Source organism: Marmota flaviventris, chromosome 12, assembly GCF_047511675.1.
Source record: "Marmota flaviventris isolate mMarFla1 chromosome 12, mMarFla1.hap1, whole genome shotgun sequence".
Lineage (NCBI taxonomy): Eukaryota > Metazoa > Chordata > Mammalia > Rodentia > Sciuridae > Marmota > Marmota flaviventris.
In genome coordinates, this window is record NC_092509.1 from 16,792,421 (window position 1) to 16,818,412 (window position 25,992).

The 25,992-nt window shown below is 45.6% G+C and overlaps 1 protein-coding gene across 4 annotated transcripts in view; it reads right to left on the bottom strand.

The window, feature by feature from the left end:
• Positions 1-25,992, bottom strand: part of Dip2c (disco interacting protein 2 homolog C) — a 367,804-nt gene that overhangs the window by 157,388 nt on the left and 184,424 nt on the right. For 2 of the 4 annotated variants that reach the window (XM_071619867.1, XM_071619868.1), the window contains exons 2-4: positions 14,185-14,256; positions 12,547-12,714; positions 2,690-2,800 (exon numbers count right to left, since the gene is read on the bottom strand). In XM_071619867.1, the coding sequence (XP_071475968.1) occupies positions 2,690-2,800; positions 12,547-12,714; positions 14,185-14,256 (351 nt within the window). The remainder of the gene's footprint in view (positions 1-2,689; positions 2,801-12,546; positions 12,715-14,184; positions 14,257-25,992) is intronic. The other 2 variants (XM_071619869.1, XM_071619871.1) reach the window with 1 other exon arrangement.

Sequence of the window (25,992 nt, forward strand, 5' to 3'; positions counted from 1 at the left end):
TTAACCTTCCTTCCAAAAATAGAAGCCAGGCTCTGTTACAGGTGCTTAGTATATATGAATTTAAAAAAATAAAGAACACTGCCTTTGCAGATCTTACATTCTTATTGGAGAACTAGATGATAAATGGATGACTGACAGTTGATGGATGAATGATAGTAAATAAGGAGAAGGATGATCAATAGGTTATAGGTGGGTAGATGATATAGACAGATAAATAGTCATCTACTTGTCAATCATCCATCTAATAGATACATAGAATGTCATACAGATTACTGCAATGGAGACAATCAGGGCAGGGAAGGGATAGGGACTGTGTAAGAGGTGGCATGTTTTATAAATGTTGGATAAAGAATGCCTCATCAAAAATAACAATATTTGAGAAAAGACCTGATGAAGGCCAAGACACACCAACTTGTCTTATGAGGGAAGACCTTTCCAGGGAGGGGGAACAGCCAGTGTAAAGGGCCTATGGCAGCTAGGTGCTCCCTGGAGGTCCACTAGGAAACCAGTGTGGCTGCAGAGAACAAGTCAGAATAGAAGATGGTCTCCTGGGGGCACAGCGATGCCAGGCCACATCCACCAGGTCTTCACGTGGATTCCGGCTCCCACTGAGCCAAATGGGAGCCGCTGGATCACACAATCAACACCTTTTGATACATCACCGTTTTAAAAGTCCAGGCTGTTGCTGGTTTGAGAGAAGACCTGCAAGGGCAAAGGCTGGACACTTCGCCTTGTCCATCATGCTACTAGTAACACTTGTTCCACTGCACCTGCGACTAGTCATCCTTAGGCTCCTTGGTCTGTGCACTTTGGGGACTGTGTGTTAGTTTTCTCTGCAGCTCTTTATCTCCTAGCACCACACCTGGCACAGAGCAGACCTCTGTACCAATAGTGCCTCCTCAAGTCTCTCCTGGGACAACCAGGAATTGGAGTTCCAATCCTTGGAGTTCCAGGTACCTGTCCCGGCCACTAGAGGGGTCTAAGCTCATCTTTGAACTTAGTCCTGGAGCCAAAGGAGGGCCAACAGCAGCACCTGAGGGTAAGGGTGAGCACTCAAGACCAACAAATCCACCCAGTGTGCAGGGCTGATCTCAGTGACCAGTCAGAGACAAGAGACAGGAATAAAAGTGTTGGGACAAAGTTTGGAATCCTGGGTTAGCTGGCATCTGGAGTGACATCCACCTCATTAGATGCCTCACCCCTCAAAAGGGGAGAAGCTTGAAGCTCTCATGCCCCAGGCTGTGTTTCTAATTGGAAAAGACTAACACTAATTGCAGCATTTGTTCAAGGCTATTTGCCCACCTCACAATGCTACTAATGAAAAATTAACAGTGATTTTATCATAGGGCACCAAGGGGGCTGGACCAGATGGGTGGCTTCCTTTCTGAAGGGCTGTGCCTACAGCCTGAGCTGATGAAGTCAGCTCCTCAAGCTGTCTCCATCTCAATCATTGTGGCCTCCCTGAACTTGGGTTTCTCCTCTATGAAATGAAGCAAGAGTGGTTTCTAGACACCTGTCCACATGCATGTCTGTGTGTATGCAGATAAAACACCAGCATGGTGAGCAGTCGGGGTAGTTCACGGAAGCCCTTTACATGCATGCCCGCCTCTTCCTCCCTATTACTTGAGTGGGTCCTGACACACCTAAATGGTAAGATCTCAGTGTCAATACACATGGGGCAGTAAAATAGCCCTAAAAGAAGTTTTGGCATAAAATCCCCCCTTCATTCTCAGCCCCGCACATCGTCCCTGACCTCAGAGTCTCGAGAATTGCTGAGGGGTCAGGAAGAACAGTGCAAGGCAGGGAGCAGCACGTCCTGCAGCTTCAAACGCCCATTCTTCTTGTTTGCACAGGGGCTGCCTGCAGGTTCCAAAAGGCCTGCTTTTCCCCTCTGCCCTTCCTGTGGGAACCAGAGCCAGCAAACCAGGAAGAGAGCGCTGAGGCCTCATAAGCCTCCATTGAGCACCACTCTGGGGCCGCACAGGACCCACCCAACCACTGTGTGGACTGAGTCACTTCACTGTTCTCGGTGGCAATGTCCACCTGTGCCACATGAAACAGTAGCTTCATCACCGGCTTGTTATGAGACTAACCACCTGCCTGCAAAAAGCTATTTGAAAAATTTAAAGTGATACGTAAATGTCGTAGGTCTGGTCACCACCAGTCAATTACAAGGACTTGAAACCCACGTTGCAGGAACAATGACAAAACTTACAAGTAGTTCTCTTATAAAAGTTATAGTTAGGTAAACAGGAAAAACCAATTTTAATTTGCATGTTAGGTGAAAATCTCTCAAAAGTAAACATCAAGGTTGGGGCTCAGCAGTAGAGTGCTCACCTAGCATGTGCTAGGCCCTGGGATTGATCTTCAGCACCATATAAAAATAAAGGTATTGTGTTCAGTTACAACAAAAATAATTTTTTTTAGAAGTTAAATGTATTTATCACAGTCTAAGTTTCTTCTTGTTCAACTAACAAAAAAATTAAACCCACCCTGCCCAGACATGGCCTGCAGTAGGACTGAATTACCAAGACAGCATTCTGACAAGATGGGACTGAGTACAGAGAGACAAAAATCAGGGCAGGTCCATATTTCTTGAACCTGTGCCTCATAGATGAGAGTGTGCACCTGCTCATCCACAGTGACAGATCAGAGTACCATTAGTCTCCTGCCCCACGCAGTGTCTTACCTGACCGGTAGCGCTCATCTCGTGACCCTGAGGACCTTCGGCGGTGGTATCGAGAGGCAGAGGAAGGAGTGACAGGAGCCCGGCGCTCTTGAGGCAAAGCTTGATCCACCCCTGGATTTAAGGGAAAACAGCAAAGTGAGGCTGGGGCTGTGCTCAGCAGCTGCAGGTAGCAGATGCCATGGAGCCAATCCCTTGGTGGAATAAACCCAGGCTTCGCCATGTACACAGTGCAGCTGGAGTGGCACATGGACCAGGTGGGGGTGGGTGTTCATCACAGCGGATGAGCAGCAGGTGAGCATCCTGGGCTGTGGCAGGGGCAAGTGCTCCCAAACGCAGAAGGCCAGCCCTGCCCAGACGCCCAGCCTTGAGGAATGCCAGCCAGTGCCCCTTCAGTCACCCCACTACATCATGGAAAGAACAACGAAGTCCAAGACAGAAAAGGTTTCGTTTTGTTTTGGTAGTATAAAAATCATAAATCTCTGAAAAATATCCAAAGTCACATTTTATCATTAATGTTCACCTTTAAATAAATCTTTCAAGGGGCTGGAGATGTAGCTGAGCAGCAGAGCAATTGTCTGAGACCCTGGGTGCAACTGTTAATATCAAAAAAGAATCTTACAGGATTTCTTTAAACAACGCTATTCAGGTAACTAGAAGGTACCTACAGGTAGCAAACAGCTTTTTTCACTCCAAAGTAATCACTCTCTGGAAACTTCACACTTTGGAAACTCCATTTGATACTAGGGGTTTTAACAAGATATATTCAAGTACAGTTGTGATGAATTACCAAGAATATCACTTTCATCAGATAACGACGATTCAAAAGATACTGGTCAAAAATCTGACCCAAATCTGCCAATCACAGTTCTACTGTGATAACCTAACAGAGGCAAGGAATAATCCAGATAAAAACTAAGTTGTGTGAGAAAAACTTAAATCATTACAGTTCAAGAATAAGACTTCCTACACTGAGCAGGAATTGCCAATTGTTGCTTCTTCAGAGATAGAGCAATAACACTTGAAAAGAACTCAGGCACTGAATCGTTAAAAAAAAAAAAAAGTTTAGACCCCAATTTCCAGTGACAGGCTCCCACAAAATTTAACTGTCGATTCTGTGGATTAACATTTCTTACTCCGGTGATTTCCATGCCATTTTTCCTAGCATGTTTTTAGGTCCCCTGTGATAGGTCAACTATGTCAGAATCATGAAAACAGCAGTTCCTGCTCTAACGCCACTTGTTAGGCTCTATAAGCTTTAATTAGCAAGCACATCAAGTCATTCACAGTCTGCAGTGACCGAACATTTCAGTTATTGTCTACAAATGATCTTTTTAAAGCAGACTTTTAAAACATTTTTTTAAAAAATAAAACAGGTGAAGTTTAAGAAATCAGAGTCCTGTCTGAAGACACGTTGCTTGGTATTTACACTGATTCATACATATGGATTATAATTCTCAAGATTACATACAGACTGAAAACCACAAGGTTGGATGTTAGGAATATTTTGTGTGGTTATAGTATTTGTACCTTTTTGTTGTCTCGTCCTCCAACACATCCTATCTACTGCTGGTCCTTTAAAAGCACTCCCCACACCCCGGCCCCATCAGATGCTTACAACCTGGCGATGGCTTTTCAGCTCGGTGTTCCCGGGAGAGCCCTCCTGGAGCCCCTCCGCTCTACCTTTGGTCATGCAGGTGTGCCTTCATCCTGGACTTGTGTTATTGTGTTGGTCATTCGTTCCTTATGTGTCTTCTCACCTCTCCCTCATATTTTAAAGGGGCACCTCGAGTAGCTTCTGCAGAAGGGATGAAAGACACATGGAGGCCCTACACGTACCCAGTGTGCATCTCTCTACCTTCACGTGATCGGGTCGGTTGCTCAGATGTGGAATTCTAGGCAAGAGTTACTTTAGTTCATCGCCTTTTGTTGCCATCATTGTTGAAAAACCAAAAGGCCACCCACTCCTGTGCTATAATCCTCACTTGGACCTCTTTGTCGACTTCTCTAATCTCCCCTCTCCTCCCACTGAAGGGGCTGCATGACAGCCCTTCTTCCTCATGGCTGGGCAAATCTTCCACTAGGCTATTTTATTTGCCTGAAGAGACCCACCATCTGGCTAGTGAGTGAACACAGGCACGGGCACCACCACAGACATCCCTAAACCGAGGATGGTTTAGATGAGGATTGGTTTCAATGCCAAGAACAAACGTCTCCAGGTGGTGTGGGCAGAGGTGGTCCCCGTGTACTAGGGGCCATCTCTTCTCCCAGCTCCAGGCAACATGGTACCTAGGGTTTCCAAAAGAATCCTTGTCTACTGGCTTTCTCCAGTTTGCCAAATGAGATGCCACTAACTATGCATTACAACCATTGGCCATTGTGGCTCCCATTCTCCTATCCTATGGACTTAGGCTTCATCTGTTTGCAGACACGTATCTCAGTGCAGCTTGGGAGGAAGCAGAGGCAAGTGCAACACTCCAACTGCTGGGTTTGAGATGCACCAATCACCAGTTTTTGGGTTTTGTTTTTTAATGTGTAACTTTCAGTCTCAGTAACTCAAACATACCTTCTGGAATTACTCTCACCTCCCCAGCTTACCAGAACGTGCAGTATAGAGTTGTGGGCCACTGTTGGGCTCATTCATGGACCTTATGAAGCTGTCCTCAAACACACTTTTGTATGTAAGTGTTAGGAATACTAAGCTTCATAGGCTGAAATGTAGCATTTACAACAGCTTTTTTTAAAAAAGGGTGGATAAAACTAAATTTAACAGTTACAACAGGTTGCCAGCAACGACAGTGAAACAAACTAGAATATTAGTTCTATTAACTTTAATCTGAGCTTATTGCCAATGAGATTTGAGGTGGCTTAGAAGTATGCTCTGAGGGCTGGGGATATAGCTCAGCTGGCAGAGTGCTTGCCTCACATGCACAAGGCCCTGGGTTCAATCCCCAGCACCACAAAAATATTAAAAAAAAAAAAAAAAGTATGCTCTCACAAGAGGAGGCCACCAGCTACAATGTGCTCACTGTGAGAATCCAACCTATGACCACAGAAGGGTCCAGGGTAAGGCAAGGTCATTCTCCTTGTCCGTTCACTAATGGGAACTGAGCAAGCACTGCTGCTGGAACAGATGTCTCCTAACAGCATGAATAATTCACAGAAGAGCCCAGTGTGCACCTGGCAAGGGCCTGGCACTCCCAGCTATGTCCAGCTTTAACCAGGTTCACACACTGCTCAAGAGAGCCACAGAGAAGCCTCAACAGCCAGTGTGATCAAGGGCATAAGAAGTCTATTTGGTCCCTGGGAAGGAAGTCGTCCTGAGGACCCTGGGGTTACTGTCCCAATAGATCCAGGTAGGAGGACAAAAAGAGTTATTTCTGCTTAGGGAAAAGCACCACGGGGTCAACAGAGGTATCAAGGTATCTCCCACAGGTATCAGGCATTCTTACGTCAGTGTGCCCAACACCAAGTCACCTCCACATCCTAAGAGTGTCAGGGAGAGACCCTGAGCTCTGGATCCTGTCCTTGTGTGTGACCTCAGCAAGTTCCTCCTCCTTTCCAAGGCTGTCTCCCATCTTTACACAGAAATAGTAATGGATAACACTCGTAGCACCAGTTTAAGACTCAATCCCTTTAGGTTCTTAGTGTAAAAGCCACGAGTTAGGAACCCTTAGTTGCCATTTTACTGAGAAAAAAATCACAGGCACAGAAGCAAGGTGTGAACTCTGGCAGCGTACACCAGTCAGTCACGATTGCCTTTCCTTTGTGACTGGAGTCTCGCCTGGGTGCTCCCAGATGCCGTTGTCTGAGCACAAGTTGCTCTGGATGCCCTGGTCCCCAGACAGAAGGAATGCCCTGGAGCTGTGCTGCACTGGGTGCTGGGCTCCAGGTGCCACCCCCAGCACCAGAGTGGGTGTTCACGCTCCTCCAGCCACACCTTGAAGCCCTGGGAAGGCACATATGAGTATTTCCTTAACACTGTGTGAAAGAGACAACACGATGATCCTGTTGGCCCTAATGTCAGGGGACCAGTGGGACAACCATCAGTCTAAAATGATGCCTGAGGCTGGGGATGTGGCTCAAGCGGTAGCTAGCTCGCCTGGCATGTGTGCGGCCGGGGTTCGATCCTCAGCACCACATACAAAGAAAGATGTGTCCGCCAAAAACTAAAAAATAAATATTAAAAATTGTCCAAAAAAAGGTTTAAAAAAATAAAATGATGCCCGAGATCAGAAGACCACAGGGCAGTACAGGTGACCCTCGATTATGCTGGATGTTACATGTATTACAGGGGGTAGGGGATCAGAAATTCTAAATTTGGACAGTAAGAAAGATTAAAATCTTTGCCGCAGTCTGGCTGGGCACAAAATCACGAGCCACTCACAGCCTTGTAGATTCAAACAGCAATTCTTTATTCCCGAACTCACACCGGCACTCTACACGCACGTTCTGGGGGCAATCCACCGGCACTCTACATCCCAAATACTCTCTCAATCCAGCGAGAACTCAACGGCAACTCAAGGAGCAGGCGGGCGCCTGAGGCAGCAGGATACACCCTATTCCCAGCAGGAATCACCTTAAACCTGGAAGGCTCTAAACCCGGATTGCCCTAAACCCGAATCCGCCCTGGTCCTTGAGCAGGGTCACCTTACTCAAACTTCATGCAATGTCACTGCAAATGACCTGGGCCCAAGGCAAGCCCATTTCCACAATGGAGAGTTCTTCCTCTAAGCAACATGGGGTAGGCTGACAAGGAAATTGCCATGTGTCGTACCTACTTAGCTATGGCTCTCAGCAAATCTTGGTTTTTAATGTATATTTAAGTGAAATCATGAAAGTTGCATGGAGAAACCCTTTAAAAATCAACACAGGATTTAGGATAAGACAATGTGGATCCAAATTCTGGTCTTACTCTACTTGCCTAAGCTTGGGCAAGTCTCTGTGCCTCTAAGCCATACAGTCCGTGCATGCTGAAGGGAGGGTGCAGACATATCATCTGGGAGGGACAGTCAGCTCCTGAGGCCCCCCAGGGGCTCCTGTCTCTTCCCCAGCACTGAGAGCAAGCCTGGGTTCAGGGGGCAGGGGGGGAGGATCCTCTGAGCTCCATGGAAGCACAACACAAGCTGCTATGCACATGAAACCCCCTTTAGATGATTTTCAAAATTGCTGCAGATTTTTCTATAGCTCATGTCTGCCCAGAAACGGTTTCTGAATAGAATCCCTTCTCTTCTAGCACCTAACTATACTTCCTGGTTCACATCACAGCACTTATTTCTACAATAAGTTCTGTCAAGGAATTTGCCAGAAAGTAGTAATTGCCATACACATGGGTAATAAATTTACTACTTCTGCGTTGACGTGGATGAGAACACCATAAACAAGAGTGGAATCTCATCCTAAGCAGTGTCTATACAAACCACAGAAACCCAGTTCTTACACCGTTACTGTTACTTTTGTCTTGTACAGACATAGGTCTTCGCCATAAAACTAAGTCTGGTTAATAATCATTTTCCTAATATTTTAACTTATTGGGAACTCATGAATTGGGATAATGGGAAAGATTTAAAACTTTTGGTAGTTTGACATTGTGTCCAACTCCGCCACCCTGGCCTTTGATCTATGCTCAGGTAAGCTCAGCTCATCACCAGGATTCTGCACAGGCCTCAGTTTTGTTTTTCCTTCCCCCAAACCCCTACCAGACAGTTTTGAGGTTGGCACCATCCTCATGGTTAGGTGGACAAACCTAATGGGGTTCCAACTCCAGAAACATGGCATGACACTGGGCTTGGCTGTGATCCCTCTAAGCTACTCAGAGCTATGACAAGGAACCCAATTCATTCAATGCCACAAACACCAGAAAATTCACCTGATCAGACCACCAGCTGTGTGAGACAGGACAGGTCTTAGACAACGGACAATGGCAAACTGCAAGACTGATCCTAAGGACAGCTAGCCCAGAACACGGGTGACCTACCCTCAGCTGATGCAAGTTCATCTCCTCTACCCTTCAAGCTGGAAAGAACCCATGCTAAGCTGGAAGGGCAACACCAACTTGACTCATATTCCCCTGTGTGGGATTATCCTTGTACCTCCATCATCCCCATCTACCATGGGCCCAGGCACAGCTGGACCCTTCAGGGGAGGAATTTGGCACAGGTTAGGAAGAAGTCACTTGGCCCAGCAGACATGGATTCTGTGCCTAGGGAAAAGACGCATCTCAGAAACACAGTGGAATTCTTGAGGGAGGATGAAAATACCAAGCCAATTGCTTGACACTCAGTACCTGCCACTGGGCAAGCACAGCAGCCATCTAGTGAAGAACCAGAACAGACCAACGACAGGACAGGCTCAGGCAGCTCTATTTTCTAGCGAGAATAAACAGCATTTTTTTTTTTTTTTTTACTTTTTATGTGACCAAAGCACAAAATTCACAAGTGCTAAACACTGCTAACTGTGGGAAACTTCCTCCCTCACCACCCAGCCAGAGAAGCAGCAACTGCATTTCAAACAGCTTCCTCCTATTGGCCTAGGAGAAGGGGTCAAGGTGAGTTGCTGCAGTTACAGAACTCCCAAAGAACAGCTTATCCTCAGAGCCCCAAACACAAGGGTTCTCAAGTCAGTTTTGAAAATATTGGCAAAATACAATTCATCTACTTAGGAAGTGCTAAAGTCCAAAATCATGTTATCCTTTGACAGTCCTGTTGCTGATTAGCACTCAGGTTAACATTTTCATTTAAGCTTCTCCGTATCCAAAATAAAACTACAACTGTCATCACAGATGATATCTGAAGCAGGGGGTTTAAGGTGCTACACATCTGAGTGCTGAACCCTGGGGCACTGACCTCAGCTGGACCAATCTCTGAAGGTCTTCTTGTAAAGTGCAAAGAAACACTGCCAGGCTTGCCGTCTGTGTCCTACATGACATGGTGCAATGGGCAGAGCTGCTACCTGAAGAGTCTGGAGAAACCAGCTGCTGCCCCACTGTCCTCCAACCACATGCAAATTACATGACTGGCCGGCAGGCACCTGCCAGCTGGCAAGGGAATTAGACAGCATCTCTGGCCATCCCATTCACCCAATACTTGTTGAACGTTGACTGTGGAGGGAAGTAGGGGCCCTTGAGTAGTTTATATCCTATTGCAGTAGGGGTGAGGGCAAATATCCACCTTTCAGTAAGAACTATTCAACTACAATTTGGGGGAGTATTTCAAAAGTAGGATGTTGAGAAGACTAGGATCTGCGATCAGCCTGACAGGAGGGACCAGGAGAACAATCCTTGAGAAAGCGACATGTGAGTTGAGCATTCAACCACACCTGGGTGCAGGCAAAGGGCACAAGCATGCACAGAATTCCTAACATGGGGTGCAGTGTGGTCATCTGGGGAAGATGCTGCAGAAGCTGAGAAAATACAGGGCGGCAGGAGGCACAACACAGTGACCAATACAGTGTAACCAAGTTCCAAGGAGGGCTATCTGGGGTCTCCAGGATAAACACATACGAACTCAGACTACAACACACAGCACCTGCTGAGGGAGGCTGAAAGGAAAACAGCAGCAAGACAACGAATGACTGGCTCATAGTAGCCAAATTTACCAAGACCTCAAGCTCCCTTTTTCTATACCTAAGCAAGAAGCCACCTGTTGAAGAGTCATCAGGCTTAGCTTGGTGAAGTACCCTGGATGCAGGTAAATGGCTCCATGCTGAGACGCATTTCACAGACAGCCATGCAATGAATGCCACCAAGCTGACACACCAAGAGAAAGGAGGACTGCATTTGGGCAAGGAAAGCTTACTATCATGGTAACACTTAAATCTTACTACTTTCCATCACCATGATGGGTGTCCTTAAAAGCAGTGAGGACTCATTATACATGTCAACACTATGTTACCAAGACATCCTGAAGGCTGCTAGATGCTGGATTCCATTTTCTATCTTTACAAGTTTAATTACATGTAGAGATTGATAAAAGATGATTTTGAAGACACTGCAGTGACAAACTCCAACAGGGCAAGCACCAAATGGGCGAATTTCCCCAAGTAGTATCTTAGAAATGATTTTCAAACTCTTTTCCTTGATGACACAATTCTATTTCTTTATGGCTTCCATCACACATCGATATCTAGGTCTGCACTCGGTCTTTCACTCACCCAAGACAGTCATTTCCAGCACCTGTGTCACCACCGGATCTCCAACATCATTTAGACCCATACCCTGAGCAGCAGCAGGAAACACAGAAGGCAATGTTGCATCTGGAACTGTCTCCCTGGAAGGAGATCACTGCTTGGCAGTGCCTAGCTCTAGCCCTCCATTTTGGGGGAATGCTGTTATAGTTCATAATTATATGTCCCAAATGACATCTTAAGAAATATTCCTGAAATGCTTTTTTAAAGAAATTGTAATATTTTCTTTGGTAAGTAGAAATGGTGGGGGGCGGGGGGCGGGGGGCGGGGGGGGGGGCTAGGATTGTAGCTCAGTGGTAGAGTGCTTGCCTAGCACATGTGAGGCACTGGGTTTGATCCTCAGCACCACATAAAGGTATAAGAAGGGGTATTAAAACAAAGGTTCTTATAGGAGGTATACAGATGCTTAGGAGTAACTGAAACAAGGTATTTTTCATACAGATCCTATACAGAAACAATTATTTCCCCAATAGGGCCAAAGAATTCTCTGCTTTAGAAACATCAGTTTTACTTACTGCTTCCCAGGAAATAAAGTCCTGGAGGAGGAATAATTGCTCACCCAAGGGCAACCTTCTCTAAAGCAGTAAATACTCCAGAGTAGCTGGGATCCAAGCCTCTGTCCTGAGACAGGACATCTGAGCTGAACTGGGCAGGGCTGGACAGAGGGCTTCTCTTTGTGAATGGAAGTGAAAGGCCAGAGCTCAACACCAAGTTCTATTTTTACTACATTTTAATCAGACGTTTTGAAATGGACCTCACAGCTAACATCCAGGGTAGTCTACTCATCAATCCTGCATCTGTCCCCCAGGAGAACTGAAGGGTCAGCAAGGTCACTGGGAGGTCAAGCCAAAGCCAAGACAGCTGGGATGTCCACATTTGAGATTATGGAGGCCACCTGTGATAGTGATGTCAGTCTCCTTACTATCTGTGTATGTTCAAGCAATCCACTGAAGTATAACCCAGAACCTCAATCTAAAACTTCAACCTACCAACAACACTTTACCTATTAAAAGGGCTGGGACTCAGCAGTACAGTGCTCGCCTAGCACGTGCGAGGTACTGGGCTGGATCCTCAGCATTACATAAAATAAAATAAAGGTATTGTGTCCAACTATAACTTAAGAAGAATTTTTTTTTAAAGTGCATTTAAGTCAACTTAGGCCTCAAGAACTTCTTATACACAAAGTACCAAAATTATTGACCTTTTGGGGGATCCTTACCTCCAAGAACACTCAGATTTACTGTTTTTTCTATTTAAAAAACCTGTGATTTTGCTCTTTGGAGATAGGAATATGGTAGTTACAGATCCCAAAGTCACTGCCTTGGAGCACTTCTTGGAGTCCAAGGTTTCCTCATTCTTCCCTGGATTTTGGGCTATGAGACAAAAGCTAGAAGGCCAACATTTTCAAGCATTTCCTAATTTGTCATGCATCCTCCCTGAGTGCTGCGTACAAGGTGCGGGTGCTCCGCTGAGGCCCAGGGCTGCGGATGGGGGCACTCTGCTTGAGTAGAAAAATCAAACAGCCCCAAGGGGCGCTCGGGGCCGGGAGCCCCGTGGCCCAGCAGCAGGGCAGGAGCGCCCTGGGCCTGTCCTACACCGGGGCGCAGGCGTGGGGCCCTGGACCCTTCCACGCGCCCCTGCGCTGGGGTTTCTGCCCTCAGCATCGCAGCGCTCACCGAAACGAAAGTAAAACAGAGGCCGGTTCCCCGCGGCGCTGGCCGCCCGCTCCCGGGCGGCGGCTTCTCGGACGTCGCACACGCCGATGTGCGCGGGGCGGAACGTTCTCCTCGTGGCGCCTTCACTGTGCTGCAGTCTACACCGAACCACGGCAGCTCCATTCGCTGCTGTAACAAGTTGAAAAAAAACTAATTAATTCAGACTTTAGTTTTTTTTAAATTTGTTACAGCGCTGAGCAGAGCTGCCGACCCCATGCAGAACAGCACACAGACCACCAAGGGGACCGCCAGGCGCGGGCGCCCCAGCACCTGCCAGGCTCCAGAACCGTCCTCTGGCAAAGCGAGGAACTGCTTCTGTTTCACTTTTGTTTTGAAGGACAAAGCAGCAAAATCCAGCTGTGTCCAAAGCCCTCAGTCGGCCCACCAGCCTTCCTCCGGTCGGACAAGATACCCACGAAAGTGGCGTGGCCTTTAAGAGCCATCCTCAAGGGGTCCTAAGGAGGAAAGGGGAAAAACTCCACGACACCAACTCTCTCCCCATGCTTTCGCCCAGGGGCTCCAGCCATCTACAGGCGTCTCCCAGATTAAAATAATAATACTCCTTTACTTCCTGAACCAGACCACAGAAAACCCAATCCTTCAGCTAATGCTGCACAACCAGGCTGCTTCTCCATCCACTTCCTCAAAAATCAAAGAGAACACAGTTTCAAAACAAAACTCCAAGCACAGCAGAAACTCAACACACAAGTTCCCTTAAACATAAGGCTTCTGGAACTCTCCTTACCATGCTAACTCCACCACTCCAGGCAGAGCCAGCAGAGAACAGCCCTGGGGTCCATGCAAGTGTGGACATGGGTATTCTTAGACTTCTTAAAATTGTTTCCATGGTATAAACTGAACAGTTTTCACCTTTAAAACGCATGCTCTCATCCTTTTTCCTTGAGGGAAAAGAATTGCTTGCATTAGCTCTCAGTCATTTCCTAAAGCCCAGTGAATACCCAGGGATCTCACAATGAACTGAAGTTACACAGAACTGAGGTGTTCACACTCCATCCTAGCACCATTTCCTTCTACCTCCAACTTCCACAAGCCAGCTCAAATGCAAAGAGGTTCTCAGATCCACACACTTAAAAATGCCAGAAGGCAACAGACTTGGTAGTCTTTAAGAAGCAGTAACACAGTCTACAACCTATCTCAAAACACAAGCAACCTTAATTTCATAATTCTAGGCAGGATATAATTTCCTAGATTCCTCATCTAATGATATCCACAAAAATCCTGTATTAATTTAAACAATCAATAGCAATAATTAACTCATAAACCAAAATCATAGTTAAAACACTAATGCTCTTACATTTTCACGATTACAGCATTTCAAAATAATGTATTATTGATCTCCATCTACAGAGGAAAGACCTATTAAATTTATTAGGCATACTTATAGAAAAACCCTACATGCCTTCTATATCCATATGAGTAATTACACAAGGAGTTGGATGTGGCCAGTGCTCACATCAAATGAGCGACCTTCACACGCAGATTTGGAACTAAGGATGGATTTGCTTTTCATCTTGCATGTTGCAGTTAACTTTAAAAACTAAATGATGTATTTATGCTACTTGATGAAGGGTTACGTACTCGGAGGCTGAGGAAGGTAGGCGCCAATTAATTTTGACCTCTTCTTTTCATATCCCTTTTGTGTGATGTCACCTGCAAGAGAAGGAAAAAGAACAGTTTCAATGAATACAGTTGTTCATTTGTGAAGTCTAATATACCCACAGTTATAATCTCATTTGCCTTACAATTAGAATTTAAAAAAGGAAACTCTGATGTCATTCACCTTGACTTCTCCCCCTGCCCTTAAAAAAAAAAAAAGTAAAAAAAATCACAGCTCTCCTGTTACATAAAACTCATTGGCTCAACACACACTTGCCACGGCTCCTCCTGGCTTGATTTCAGCTCCTAGAGTCCAGAATTAGATCTGCAATCTCATGCGCAACTGCCAGTGCAGAAGTCCACCCGATTTGCACAAACCCTCATGAACTCAATCAACAGTGGACAGCAACGGTCTAGGCTGGTAATAGCCAGTCGACACCATTGCTAATCATCATCTCCCTCCACTAATAAGATTTATTTCTAATCAGGCGTGTCAGTCACAAGGACTTTAACTGCCACGGTACTTTTGAAAACTAAGTAGTATGAAAGGAAGCTTTAGATTAAACAAAGAATATGAGGCCTAACAAAATTCAGAATATACGAGAAAGGTGCAGATTGTTCAAATAATGCTCAAACGTTAAAGCTGAAGATTTGCATAAAGAAGACAGGGAGGTCAATACTGTGTTTAAATTTTTTCCAGGTGATAACCAACTAAGTATATGGAACAAAACCACCTTTGTAAACATGCGACGCTTTTTTTTAAGTTATAATCCCCAGTGCACACTGATTTTTGCCCTTCATTTTGGAATCTATTACATTTTTTCCTAATATTCTGATCAAACCATTCTTTAATGAGTAAAAACTTCAGATTTCAATAAAAACATGGCAAATAAATAGTTACTACAATGCCATGCACAGATGTAACTTTGCTCATTCTGGTGATGTATACCAAGTATAGGACATGGCCCTGTGCACCGGAGGACTAACTCATAGCTCACTGTACGTGTTCACCACATCCCCAGCAAAATGCAGAGCCAGTACTTAAACCTGAAACCGTAAAGAAACAGAAATGTATGGAATATGCAATCCTTTGTTAAGCATTTACAATGCTGAATGTTATCTAGCCATTATGAAGGTACTTGTTCAAAAATTAATCAAGCCAGTTGTCACGTTTGTGGTGCACTGTACACTGCAGTCATTTCATCACCGAGACTGTCATTTGGGTTTGGAAGTGCCCCATTGAATCTTTAAAAGCGATATCCCAATCTCACCATCGCCTCATATGTATTTATATTCTCTGGAATATTTCTGTGAGTTATGAGTAAAACAAGGGACGGGAATCAGCTGTGTTAGAGTAGTGGCGGTGGCGAGGTTTACTTTCCCACTTTACCCTGTTTCTCTCTGCAAGTGACTACACTTGTAACAACCACAGGAAGTGCAAGGGGTTAGGCTTTTAGAAACCTAACAAAAACAGTCTGTAGAAGAAATAAAGCCCCTCAAAACCACAGTTTCCATCAAGTCTCCATGGGAGTCCAGGCCCATCAATCACAAGGACCTGGTCCATGGGTGGCCAGCCCCACCCCTGGCTGCTCCAGTTCAACACGCTGGAGTGTAGAATGAAGAAATCTGACTTTCGGGGGATTGATTAGGGCAGGTTCTGGGTGCCAGAGGCTGCCCGCTCTTGCTCATAGGATGCTTTACCCTTAGATGGCAAAACAGTGCTCAGCCCCCTTGGGAAAACCCCGAGAAAGCAGCAGCCCTGAGCCTCTGCAGAAGCTGATCACTCACTGCCCTTCACCACCAGCTTTCCCCTAACCACTCTCTGAAAACAGAGCCACTGTTAGTTTTCATAATTGTGATGCTGGTTAATCCATTTCGTCTCCTGCCCAGTATTTAGAAACAACCAAGACCATGGATTGATTCCTCAGGTTCAGGGAACACCCACAGAAAAATGAAGGACCCGGAATAGATAAGGAAACAAGGACCCGAGCTTTCGTCTCCTAGTTGCTTTGGGCAATTCCACGGTCGAGTCCAAGCCCTGGTAAGCCACAGTCTCACACTACATTTTGATGTGCACCTAAGCTTCAGCTCAAATTTCATTAATTCTTCAGTTGAACATTGAAGTAGAAAGGGATCCTCCTAAGTTTTAATACAGGCCGACTTCAAAGGAAACAAACTTTGAACTCTGCCTTACTTGGAATTAGGTCTTACTTTGGAAAGCTCGATTACTAAGAATTTAAGCCTAAGAAAAAGTAAGCACATTTCCCCTGCAGCCCAGGACTCCCTAGGAGATGCTCAAATGGGGCTAACCTGTGTCCTCGGTTTCCCCTCCCCAGACTCAGGCAGAAATCCCAGATTGAGAAAGGGCTAAACAAAAATATGATTGACATAGTATTTCATGTGGTTTGATCACTAAATTGTGCCCACTGAGGGATCAGCATATAGAAGATTTCTAGACATTACGGAATCCCAGGGTACCTTCATCTCTCCACTTAGGAGCGGGTTAGGGGAGAGACTTCAGAATGACTTCCACATGCCATGCACTTTACCCAAATCAGTCTGCAAACTAAGTCACACAGGCCAAGTCCATGTTCTGGCCTGTCCCCTTGTGCTATGGCAGCAGAGTGCAGTACCTGCAAATGGGCTGGTATCAAGCTACAAAGCCCAAACTCCCTCTAGTTTGGTGCTTTACAGAAAAAAACCCTGCCCCAAATGTCCTAAATAATGTTTTATCCCTTAAAATAGATTTTGCAGGTAGGAAACAAAGGCACAGTAGTACTTTTCTCTTGCCCAGGAATGCAAATGTTAGGCAAAAAAATACGTAACTCCAAAACTCTTTTCCATTAAAACCTAGAATGTTCCACTCTAGGCAAAACTGGTATATTTGGTGTTCAGAGACCAGATTCTGGTTTTCCTGGTGCTGCTCCTGCATGCTTGCCCTGGATATCCTGCCCAGTTCTGTTGAAGGCTAGGCGTTCTATGTAGGGGACAGGGCAGAGAAGAAAACTCTTATTATTGAAAAGTGACAAACAATGGTAGAACCCTTGGATCTCCCCTGGGTTCAACCCACAGTACTATCAAAAAAAAAAGTAGTACCAAAAAAGTAGAGTTAGATGTCAGGTATCTAGCCAGATGATAGTACATAACAGATGACAAATACATGGCAATAGATAATGCATAATAGGTGATACATAATAAAGGATGGGTAGATAATAGGTGATTGACAAATAGGAAAGACAGGTAGGACGAATAGATGACTGCCTCAGAAGCTAGCTGGTTGACTTTACAAAGATATCTGCCTTCCAGACAGCTCCTTGGTTTCTGACCAGGGCTTGTGCAAGGTAACCAATGCCCTGTACACATTATGGAGATACAGTGAGCTTTGCAAGCACCTGGGCTCCTCTTAATTCTCCATCAGCTCAGGCTGAACTACCAGGGCTTCTCTTTCTCTCCTCTGCACAGCTGATCTGTGCCAAGTACAGTCTTCAGGATGAAGCTACATAAAGTAAAGGCACAAAAGAAACCAGAAGGGAGCACTTCACCTCAAGCTTTTCTGCAAGGCTTTGTTTCACATCTGTTATTCCACACAGCAAACCCTGAGGTTTAAGGGTCAATTGATGTTCTTTGTACCAGTGAAGCCCAAGGAACGTCACTCAAGGATATTTTCAGTGTCAATTTCAATCAATAGAAAAAGACTTTTCAGTTCTGAAAAAATTAGCTAATTCTAAATTCGTATTTCAAGACTTTTGCTCCTTCAAAAGCAGTTGCTAATGTCAGAAAGACTTGAACCACAGAATCATTTGCTTGAATATTTTCCACAGCTAGTTCCAAATAGCATATTTTCCATCCTTCAATACTCAAGATACCCTTTTATTTAACTCCCTTCTCACAGTAGGAATAAGAAGGTACAACAGAAAAAGCCAGTGAAGAAGTTTCAACTTCAGGGATGGAAAAAAATAGAAGCTTTCTTATGAAGCACTGACTACTTCCCCAAACATGCTACTTATATTATTCTCTAAGAAGTTCCAGAAGGCCCCAAGTTCCAGCACAGACATTGAGATTTATGTTTGTTACAAAGAAGAGATTTATAGACAGGTCATAAACTGAAAATGAGTAAAGCAAAATCTTCAGTTTAAGGTTGAGTCACACGTGGGAAACACATCCTCCCCGCCCCCCGCCCCCCCCCCCCTAAAAGGGGAAGAATCCCTTTTACTTATTCCATTGTTCCTGTCAGGAAAGTGAAGTGAAAGTTGGCCCAGCAAATGCACACGACAAGAGGCTCCCTCAGCTCCAGTTCTTCATCCCAACCTCAGGCCGGAGGGCAGACTTGGACTCAACTGTAATTTGTGCAAGGCCAACCAGCTCGTGCACATCCGCTCACAGTGTGGAACCCTGGAGAGCCACGTGGTCCTCAAGGGAGAAGACCTGTGAGCCACACAGCTACTGCCTCGGCTGGGATTCGTTCTGAGTAAACAGACCAGTCTGACTGCGATCATTTCCATTCTCGGTATCAGGAGTTAGTTTTATTATTTAAGGCTGAAACAAATGCTTTATATAACAAAGCCGTCACGTCCATGTTTGGAATTTCATGGCTGGCAGGAGCCTTCCTAATGCTGCTCTCCCCAGTCAACTGCTTTATAAGGCTTAGGGGACACCTTTGAGGTACTCTCCCACTCCTGCAGATGCAGGAGCCTGGGATTTTAGCCCTACAATAAGTTTTCTTTTCTCCAAAAACAAAGTATGGTGTCCCTGGCAGCTTTTGCATGCACCATGCACCTGCCAGGGAGAGGAGAGTGAGACAGACCTAGAGTCTCCTCTAACAGGGGTCCTGGACTGGTCAAGTAACCCATCCGTATCATTTTCCTCATTGATAAAGTACAGGTAACACCACCCATTCATCTCCTATAGTTGAAAAAAGCAAACGATAGAATGTAAAAAAAAAAAAAAAAAATCTCAGTAAAGCACGGAATTAAAAAAAAAATGTTTTGAAAAACCCAAGTATTTCTCCAGTACCTGTTAAGATGTTCAAACTCATGACTTTCCCACTGGATAAGAGGTGTGAAAGCAGAACTGCGAGGTACAGTAGCAGGTACTTGGTGAGCATCACACCACTACAAGGGACTAAAGGAGCGGCCCCTTTAGGGCTGGCAACGCCAAAGAAAAGAAGAGCATTAGAGATCTTGATCAAAATCAGAATCTTGATCCCTTCAGAATACTTTTTGTTGGACAGGGTGCTCTCAGTGATAGATCTCCTGCCCAGCATGATCAAGGACCTGGCTCAATCCCTAGCACTGCAAAGGAAAGAATGCATTTACTTTTCTTAGATACCTCTGTTACCACCAGTTCCCTGCCCCGCACAACAACTACAGGGCGTGACGATGACCACTGTACTTTCCAACTGCCAGCCCAATCACTCGAAAAACGGGCACGTGGCCATGTACATGTGGCCATGTAGATGTGTCCACTTAAGACGCATCCAGTGCTTCTCACTGCTTTTGGGATCAACAGACTCCTCCCAAGCCACAAACCCTGCAGCCTCAGACTGATCCACACTTCACCATGTTGTCTTTATTATCCATACCCCTGTGGTTATCACCCAGGCTCATGTCTCACTCTGAAGGTAAAATGTACAAATTCACATTCCATAAAGGGATTTTAAAAAGGCAATCAGGACCCACTCAACACCTGCACTGAGATTACAAAAATCACCAAAGCTTATTCAAATACTTGGTAGGAAGTAGAAAAATTAAACTACAGAACAACATAATCAGGGATTTTTAAGTGTACATTAATGGTCATAAGATTCCTTGAAACCTTTAGTTAATGGTATAGACAGAAAGGAAATATGTATTTTAAGTGTGCTACTCTGAAAATCTTTAGCCAGTCAGGTCCCAGACCATTTGCAGTTTTATTGTTCTGCTCTTCTGTATTTTTATACATCCCCCGTAGTTTCTCTCTTCAGGATGTCAAGAACTCCAATGGTAAGAGGGATTAAAGAAAATAGCCTGTTTGGATTCTATTCTAAAACAAAAGAATAAGAACAAGAGAAAAACACCCGCATAAGTTCACGAGTGTGCAGCAGACTCGAAAATAACCTTCTAATGTTCAAGGCAATTAAATCTTAGTACCAAAAGTCCCTCAAGAGCTTAAAGATAGAAATTCCAGCACCACTCCTCAAAGTTTCAAAATGCTGTTACAATGCATCATAAATACTGTCCCATGCACTGGGGTTGAGATGACTTCCTACCCTACTGCATCAACACCAACCATGTAGGTCCTTGCTGAGATCAGTATGAGAAAGGGTCCACATAAGACCCCTGTGTGACACCCCAGTGGCCCTCCTAGTCAGTCCAGATTTTAAAATGCCTGTTTCAAGAAAAATTGCTATAATAACTTGCTAATATTTCTGTAAATGAGCAGCTTCCTCAGTACTTTCAGGAATTTAAGTATCTTCCCTTTAATCAAAAAGGAAAAAAACTTCCACTCTGTAGGAAGATAGATGTTAAGACCAAGTATAAAATAAAGCTACTTCTACTGCTCAAGACGTAGGTTTCCAGTATGAAGACCTCCCGTCTCACCAGTGACTTGGTTTTATTGCGTATTGGGCTGTTTTGGAGCAGGAAGGCAAGGGTGATGAAAAGCATCCTCCAGTATTTCTAGCTAGACATTCAGAAACCCATGTGGAGAACAGGACAGGTCAGCCCAGCCCTTCCTCATTGGCATCTCTTGGTGCTCTGTGTCTTCCAATTCCTCACAAGCCTCATGAGCAAGCCTGCTATCGATCTGATACTCTCAGGCACACAGCCTGGATTTCATTCAGATTAGAAAGGGGATAAATACACGAGGAAAATGAGGAGTACCGATTATCTAAAATGAGTTGGACCCCAAGACGCTTCACACTATGTCACCTACATTGCGTACTTCAGGAGGTAACAATCTCAGCCTGTCAGATACCTGCCACAGGATCCAAACTGCAAGCAAGTGTCAATGCCAAGAGCTACAAAACAGGGAGGTCCTCCCACCACCCATGCAGGGATGGACATGCACACCCCACTGGGAAGGACATCTGTGCCATGTGTGAAGTGAAAGGACAATTTGAAAAAAACCCAAAGCCCACTGTCACTGCCAGGACATAAGCAGTCACTCTGGGTCAACCCTCAGTGATCAGTACAGATGGCCTCTCTCAGGAACCAGAGGATGAGCCGTAGGGAAGGTCATGGAACCACAAGACAGAACCCACTCCTGAATCACAAGTGTTCTCTGGAACACTGACACTGCAGAGTCAGGGAAACTACTGCTTAATCGCTTTGGCAACTGGAAGAAAAGGGCTAGCACTGGTCAACACAGAAGTTCATTTCAAGCAAGAAACTTCAACACTAAGAAGAGCAGGCCTGTGAATAGTCACGCATGTCAGTGCAGCCAAGTGCTGATGAGCCAAGGACCCAGAGGCAGAGGAGCCTTAGCTTTGCACAAACTACCATCCCGATGTTTCAGAAATATAGCCACAGAGTTTGAATTGTTTTCAGCGTCCTTTAGGCAGCTGCACTTAGTAGATATGGCCCTTTTGTTGCCCAAGTCAAAGCACCAATAAGTCCAAGCAGTCCATGGGGCTGCCTTAGCCCATCTGTATGTAGCACCAGGAAGGGGAGCTCACATGTGCTGAGCTGGCAGGTCACCCGTGCCTGCACCAGAGCACCCCAGGGAGATTCAGAAACGTAAGCTCCACAGCGTTTGTGAGTATGAGGGAGGGGTTTGAAATTCCCTCAAAGTTAAATCACAGCACGTGATCCTTCAATCCGACTTCTAAAGGAAATGGATTTGCACCCCATGTTCATGGTAGCAATAGCTACAGCAGACAAAATGCAGAAACAACCCATGTCCATCAATGGATAAAGAAAATATGGTATATGTGCACAATGGAATATATTTTGATCTTTAAAAAGATGGAAATCCTGCTATTTGCAGTAACAGATGAACACGGGTCACATGATGCCGATTGTGATACACCAGACACAGGAAGCAAAATACCATATGACCCCATACATATGTGGGACCTAACAGAAGAACTGAAGCGGAATGGGGGTTACTACCACGAGAGGAGAAAAAGATGGTGAAAGGAAACACTTTGGAGGAATTATGGAGATCTACCATATGACACGGTGACTAAAGTGAATAATATACCGACTACTTGAAGTCTGCCCATTGTGTGCATCGTAAGCACTCTCACCACACCAGTCCACTACATAGAGTGAAAGATACGTTAACTAGTTTGCTCGATCATCATGACTTTCATAACATGAAAACCAAAACGTCACATTGGACACCTCAGTTTTTTGTCAACTACACCTGAAAGCTGGTTAAAAGGTGGTGCTACAGGGCTGGGGTTGTGGCTCAGTGGTAGAGCACTCGTCTAGCACGTGCAAGGCCCTAGGTTCGATCCCCAGCGCCACATAAAAATAAGTAGAATAAAGGTATTATGTCCAAATACAACTAAAAAATACATACTAAAATTTAAAAAGGTAGTGCTATAAATGAATATACAAAACTAGGCTATTTTACATTAGGTGTTAGCCATGCCGCTTATATATTTTCTAGAGTAGCCATATTTTATGATTATTACATAATATATATGGCATAAAAAATAAACCAAGCCAGGCATGGTGGCACTCACCTGAAATCCTAGCTCCTGGGGAAGCTGAGGCACAAGAACCACAAATGAGGCCAGCCTGGAAAACTTAGCGAGACCCTGCCTCAAAATAAGAATGACTAAACTCAGTGGTAGAAGGCCTCTGGGTTCTATTGCCAGTACTGCAGAAGAAAAAAAAGAAAAAACCCAACCCCCAAATTCCGAGGTAAGTCCCCAAGAATAGTAATGAGCCACAAGCCTCAAAACAGCCCACCACCTACCAAACATGTCTTGGGGATCTGCCCCCTAAACAGGAGGAACAAGGATGAGGGCACATTCACAGTGCCTTTCCAGAGGAGACAGGAAGGCTCTGGCCACCAGCACTGGCAGCTTTAGAGAGCTCTGTGCAGATGGTGAGCAGAAACCTGAAGGCATCTAAACGCCGCCTCTGTGTGGGGCAGAGACTCCACCAGCTTTAGAGGGCAAGTCCAGGTTCCGCATCCCCCTGGTGAAACACTACTGCAGGAAGTGGGTTTGGGATCTGCAGTAGCTCCTGGTGCTGGTCCTGGAGCTGCCTTGGTCCCACTCTTGATATTCTGGAGCCCATGAGCCTCCTTGTCCCGGCTTCCACCAGGGGGTGTTTATGCTGAAATTCATGGTCATGCTTTCTTTTAAACCTCCTTGGAGATGAAGACTCACTGAAAGTCATGAAGGTGGTCACACACACCCTTCCCCAGACTGCCCATGCTTAGCAACCTGCACAGCTAAAGTACATCCCCTCAGCCAGGAGGAAGGTAGATATAAGCCAGCACTCAGTCCCCAGCTACACATGCACCCACACGCGTTGTCATGCACCCATGCACACTGTACATGCTTGCAACAGTTCTTTTATATGCATGCATGTGGATGTGTTGTCAATGTTGTGTGGTGCCTCATGTATGCATGAGCATGTCTGATCTCCCCAGTACACACAGGTGTGTACATATATAGCATGTTCAGGGATGTAGATGCCCATGCTGTGTCACGTATGCATGTGTCTGATTTGCCTATGTACAGGTTATGTGCATGTGGTAGCATGGCCACACGTGTACACGTCTGCATTGTTCATGTAGTGCCAAGTCTATGTTGTATATAGTTGTGATTTTCTCACAGTTAACTTCATGTAACCCCCACCACAATCAAGACACTCAACTGTACCTTCCCAAGACTTTCGAGCCACCAGCCTCCACTTGCCCACACCCATCCTAGTCCCTGGCAACCGCTAGTCTGCTCATCTCCTTACGGTACTTCACAAATGTATGAGGAACCCTGTAGTGTGCGCCCAATGAGATGGGCTCAGTATTGCAACATTTCTGCAGAGTTCTCCAGGCTGCTGTGCACAGCAACATTCTCCACCTCTCACGGATGAGGGTCTTCCACAGCCTACATTTGTTTAACCACTCCCCACTGGAGGACATCCGGTGACTTCCAGTTTGGCAATACTATGGACAACATTGCTGTGAACTTGTTAAGAAATGTCTACAGGTTTTCATTTTTCTTGAACAAGCATTCAGGAGTGCAATTCCTGGGTTATGTACACTTCATTTGAGTTTCAAAGAGAGCTGGGAAGCTTCTCTCCAGAGTGAGTGTACCATTTCACATCCCACCATGACCATCAGTGTGTGCATGAGTGAGCCAGCTTCTCTGAGTCCTTCCCAGCACACTGGGGTTACCACTTTAACCTTAGTCATGCTGATGGTTGGTGAGAGCTATGACTGGCTTTGATATTCTTCCGATGCCTGAAGATGCCGAACTGTATCAGTTATTCTCCATCTGCATACCCTTTTTCATGAAATATCTGGACATATTTGTTGCCCATTTTCTAGTTGGGTTCTTAGTAACTTTTCTGTTTGAGTGTTTTGCAGACAAGGGATTGAATGCCAGGCCTTGCACATGTTAGGCAAGTACTCCACTACTGAGCCACATCTCCAGCCCCAGTGTTCTTGGTATTTTGCAGATACAAATGTTTTGTCAATTTTATGGGCTGCAAATATCTTTTTCCAGTCTTTAGTTCCCTTTTCACATCTTCTTTCAGTGAGCAAGTTAATTTTGATGAAGTCCAATTTGTGAACTTTTTTTTTTTTGAACCATGCTTTTGGTTTCAAATGTAGGAACTTTGCACCTGTTCCAAGTCTTCGTAATTTTCTCCCAACTTGGGTCAGGTCCCAAGGTGACCACATACTAAGCCTTTTGGTCTGGTCAGATCACAGCCTTCCTGGCTCTCAGTTTCCCCATCTGCACAATGAAATGGCCACACCCAGGTCTGTGGTCTCTCTGTGCCCTGCACTGAAAGCAGGTGGGCAGAGGGGACCAGACAGGGAAAGCTGGCCCAGGGCTACCAGGAGGTGAGGTGTGGAGAGGCAGAGAGAGGTCAGGGAGGGAGGAGAACAGCACAGTCCAGGGGCACCAGAGGCCACTGCTAAGACAGACGGGCTAGGAGCAGCATAAGGAGGGAAACGGCCACAGACTGCAGGAGGCCAAATGAAACCGTTTACAGCGGGAATTCCCTCGGGTTCTTCAGAGAATGAGCAAGAAAATAGAAGACAAGACAAGAAGCTGCAGGAAATGGGAAAATTTTAATATAGCCTAAATAAGCGGAAAATATAACAAGTTTTCTGAGTGTGGAGTGTTGAATGTCCACAGTGAGCTGGGGACTCTCGGGTCCACAAAGTGGGGCCTTGTTAATAACTTTCCAGCACTCAGGATACAGACTCCTGGCCCCTGGGCCCAGGCAGCCAGAGCTTCCCATGTGCCCCTCAGTCGCAGACCTGCCCATCATGAATCAGGCCCTGTCTGTGGGGATAGAACATTCCCCCTGCCGGCCTGAGTGATGAAGGTGGCCTGCTCAGCTTGAGCCCCGAGGCTGTCAGCTCCAAGAGCCCCAGGAGTCCCAGAGCAGGGCACCAGGAGGCGATGTCAGTGTGGATGGGAGGCGGTGCTGGTCATGATGAGGCTGCCTGCACAACATCCTGCCTGTGGGCACCTCCCCTGCCCAACCTCCCTCCCACATCAGGGCACAGAGCACACAAGCAGATGAGCATCTGGGGGACATGCTTGTATCTTATCCTGGTGAAGACCTGGGAGGGATCCACTCAACAGAGTGAATTCTGATCTTTCAAACTCAA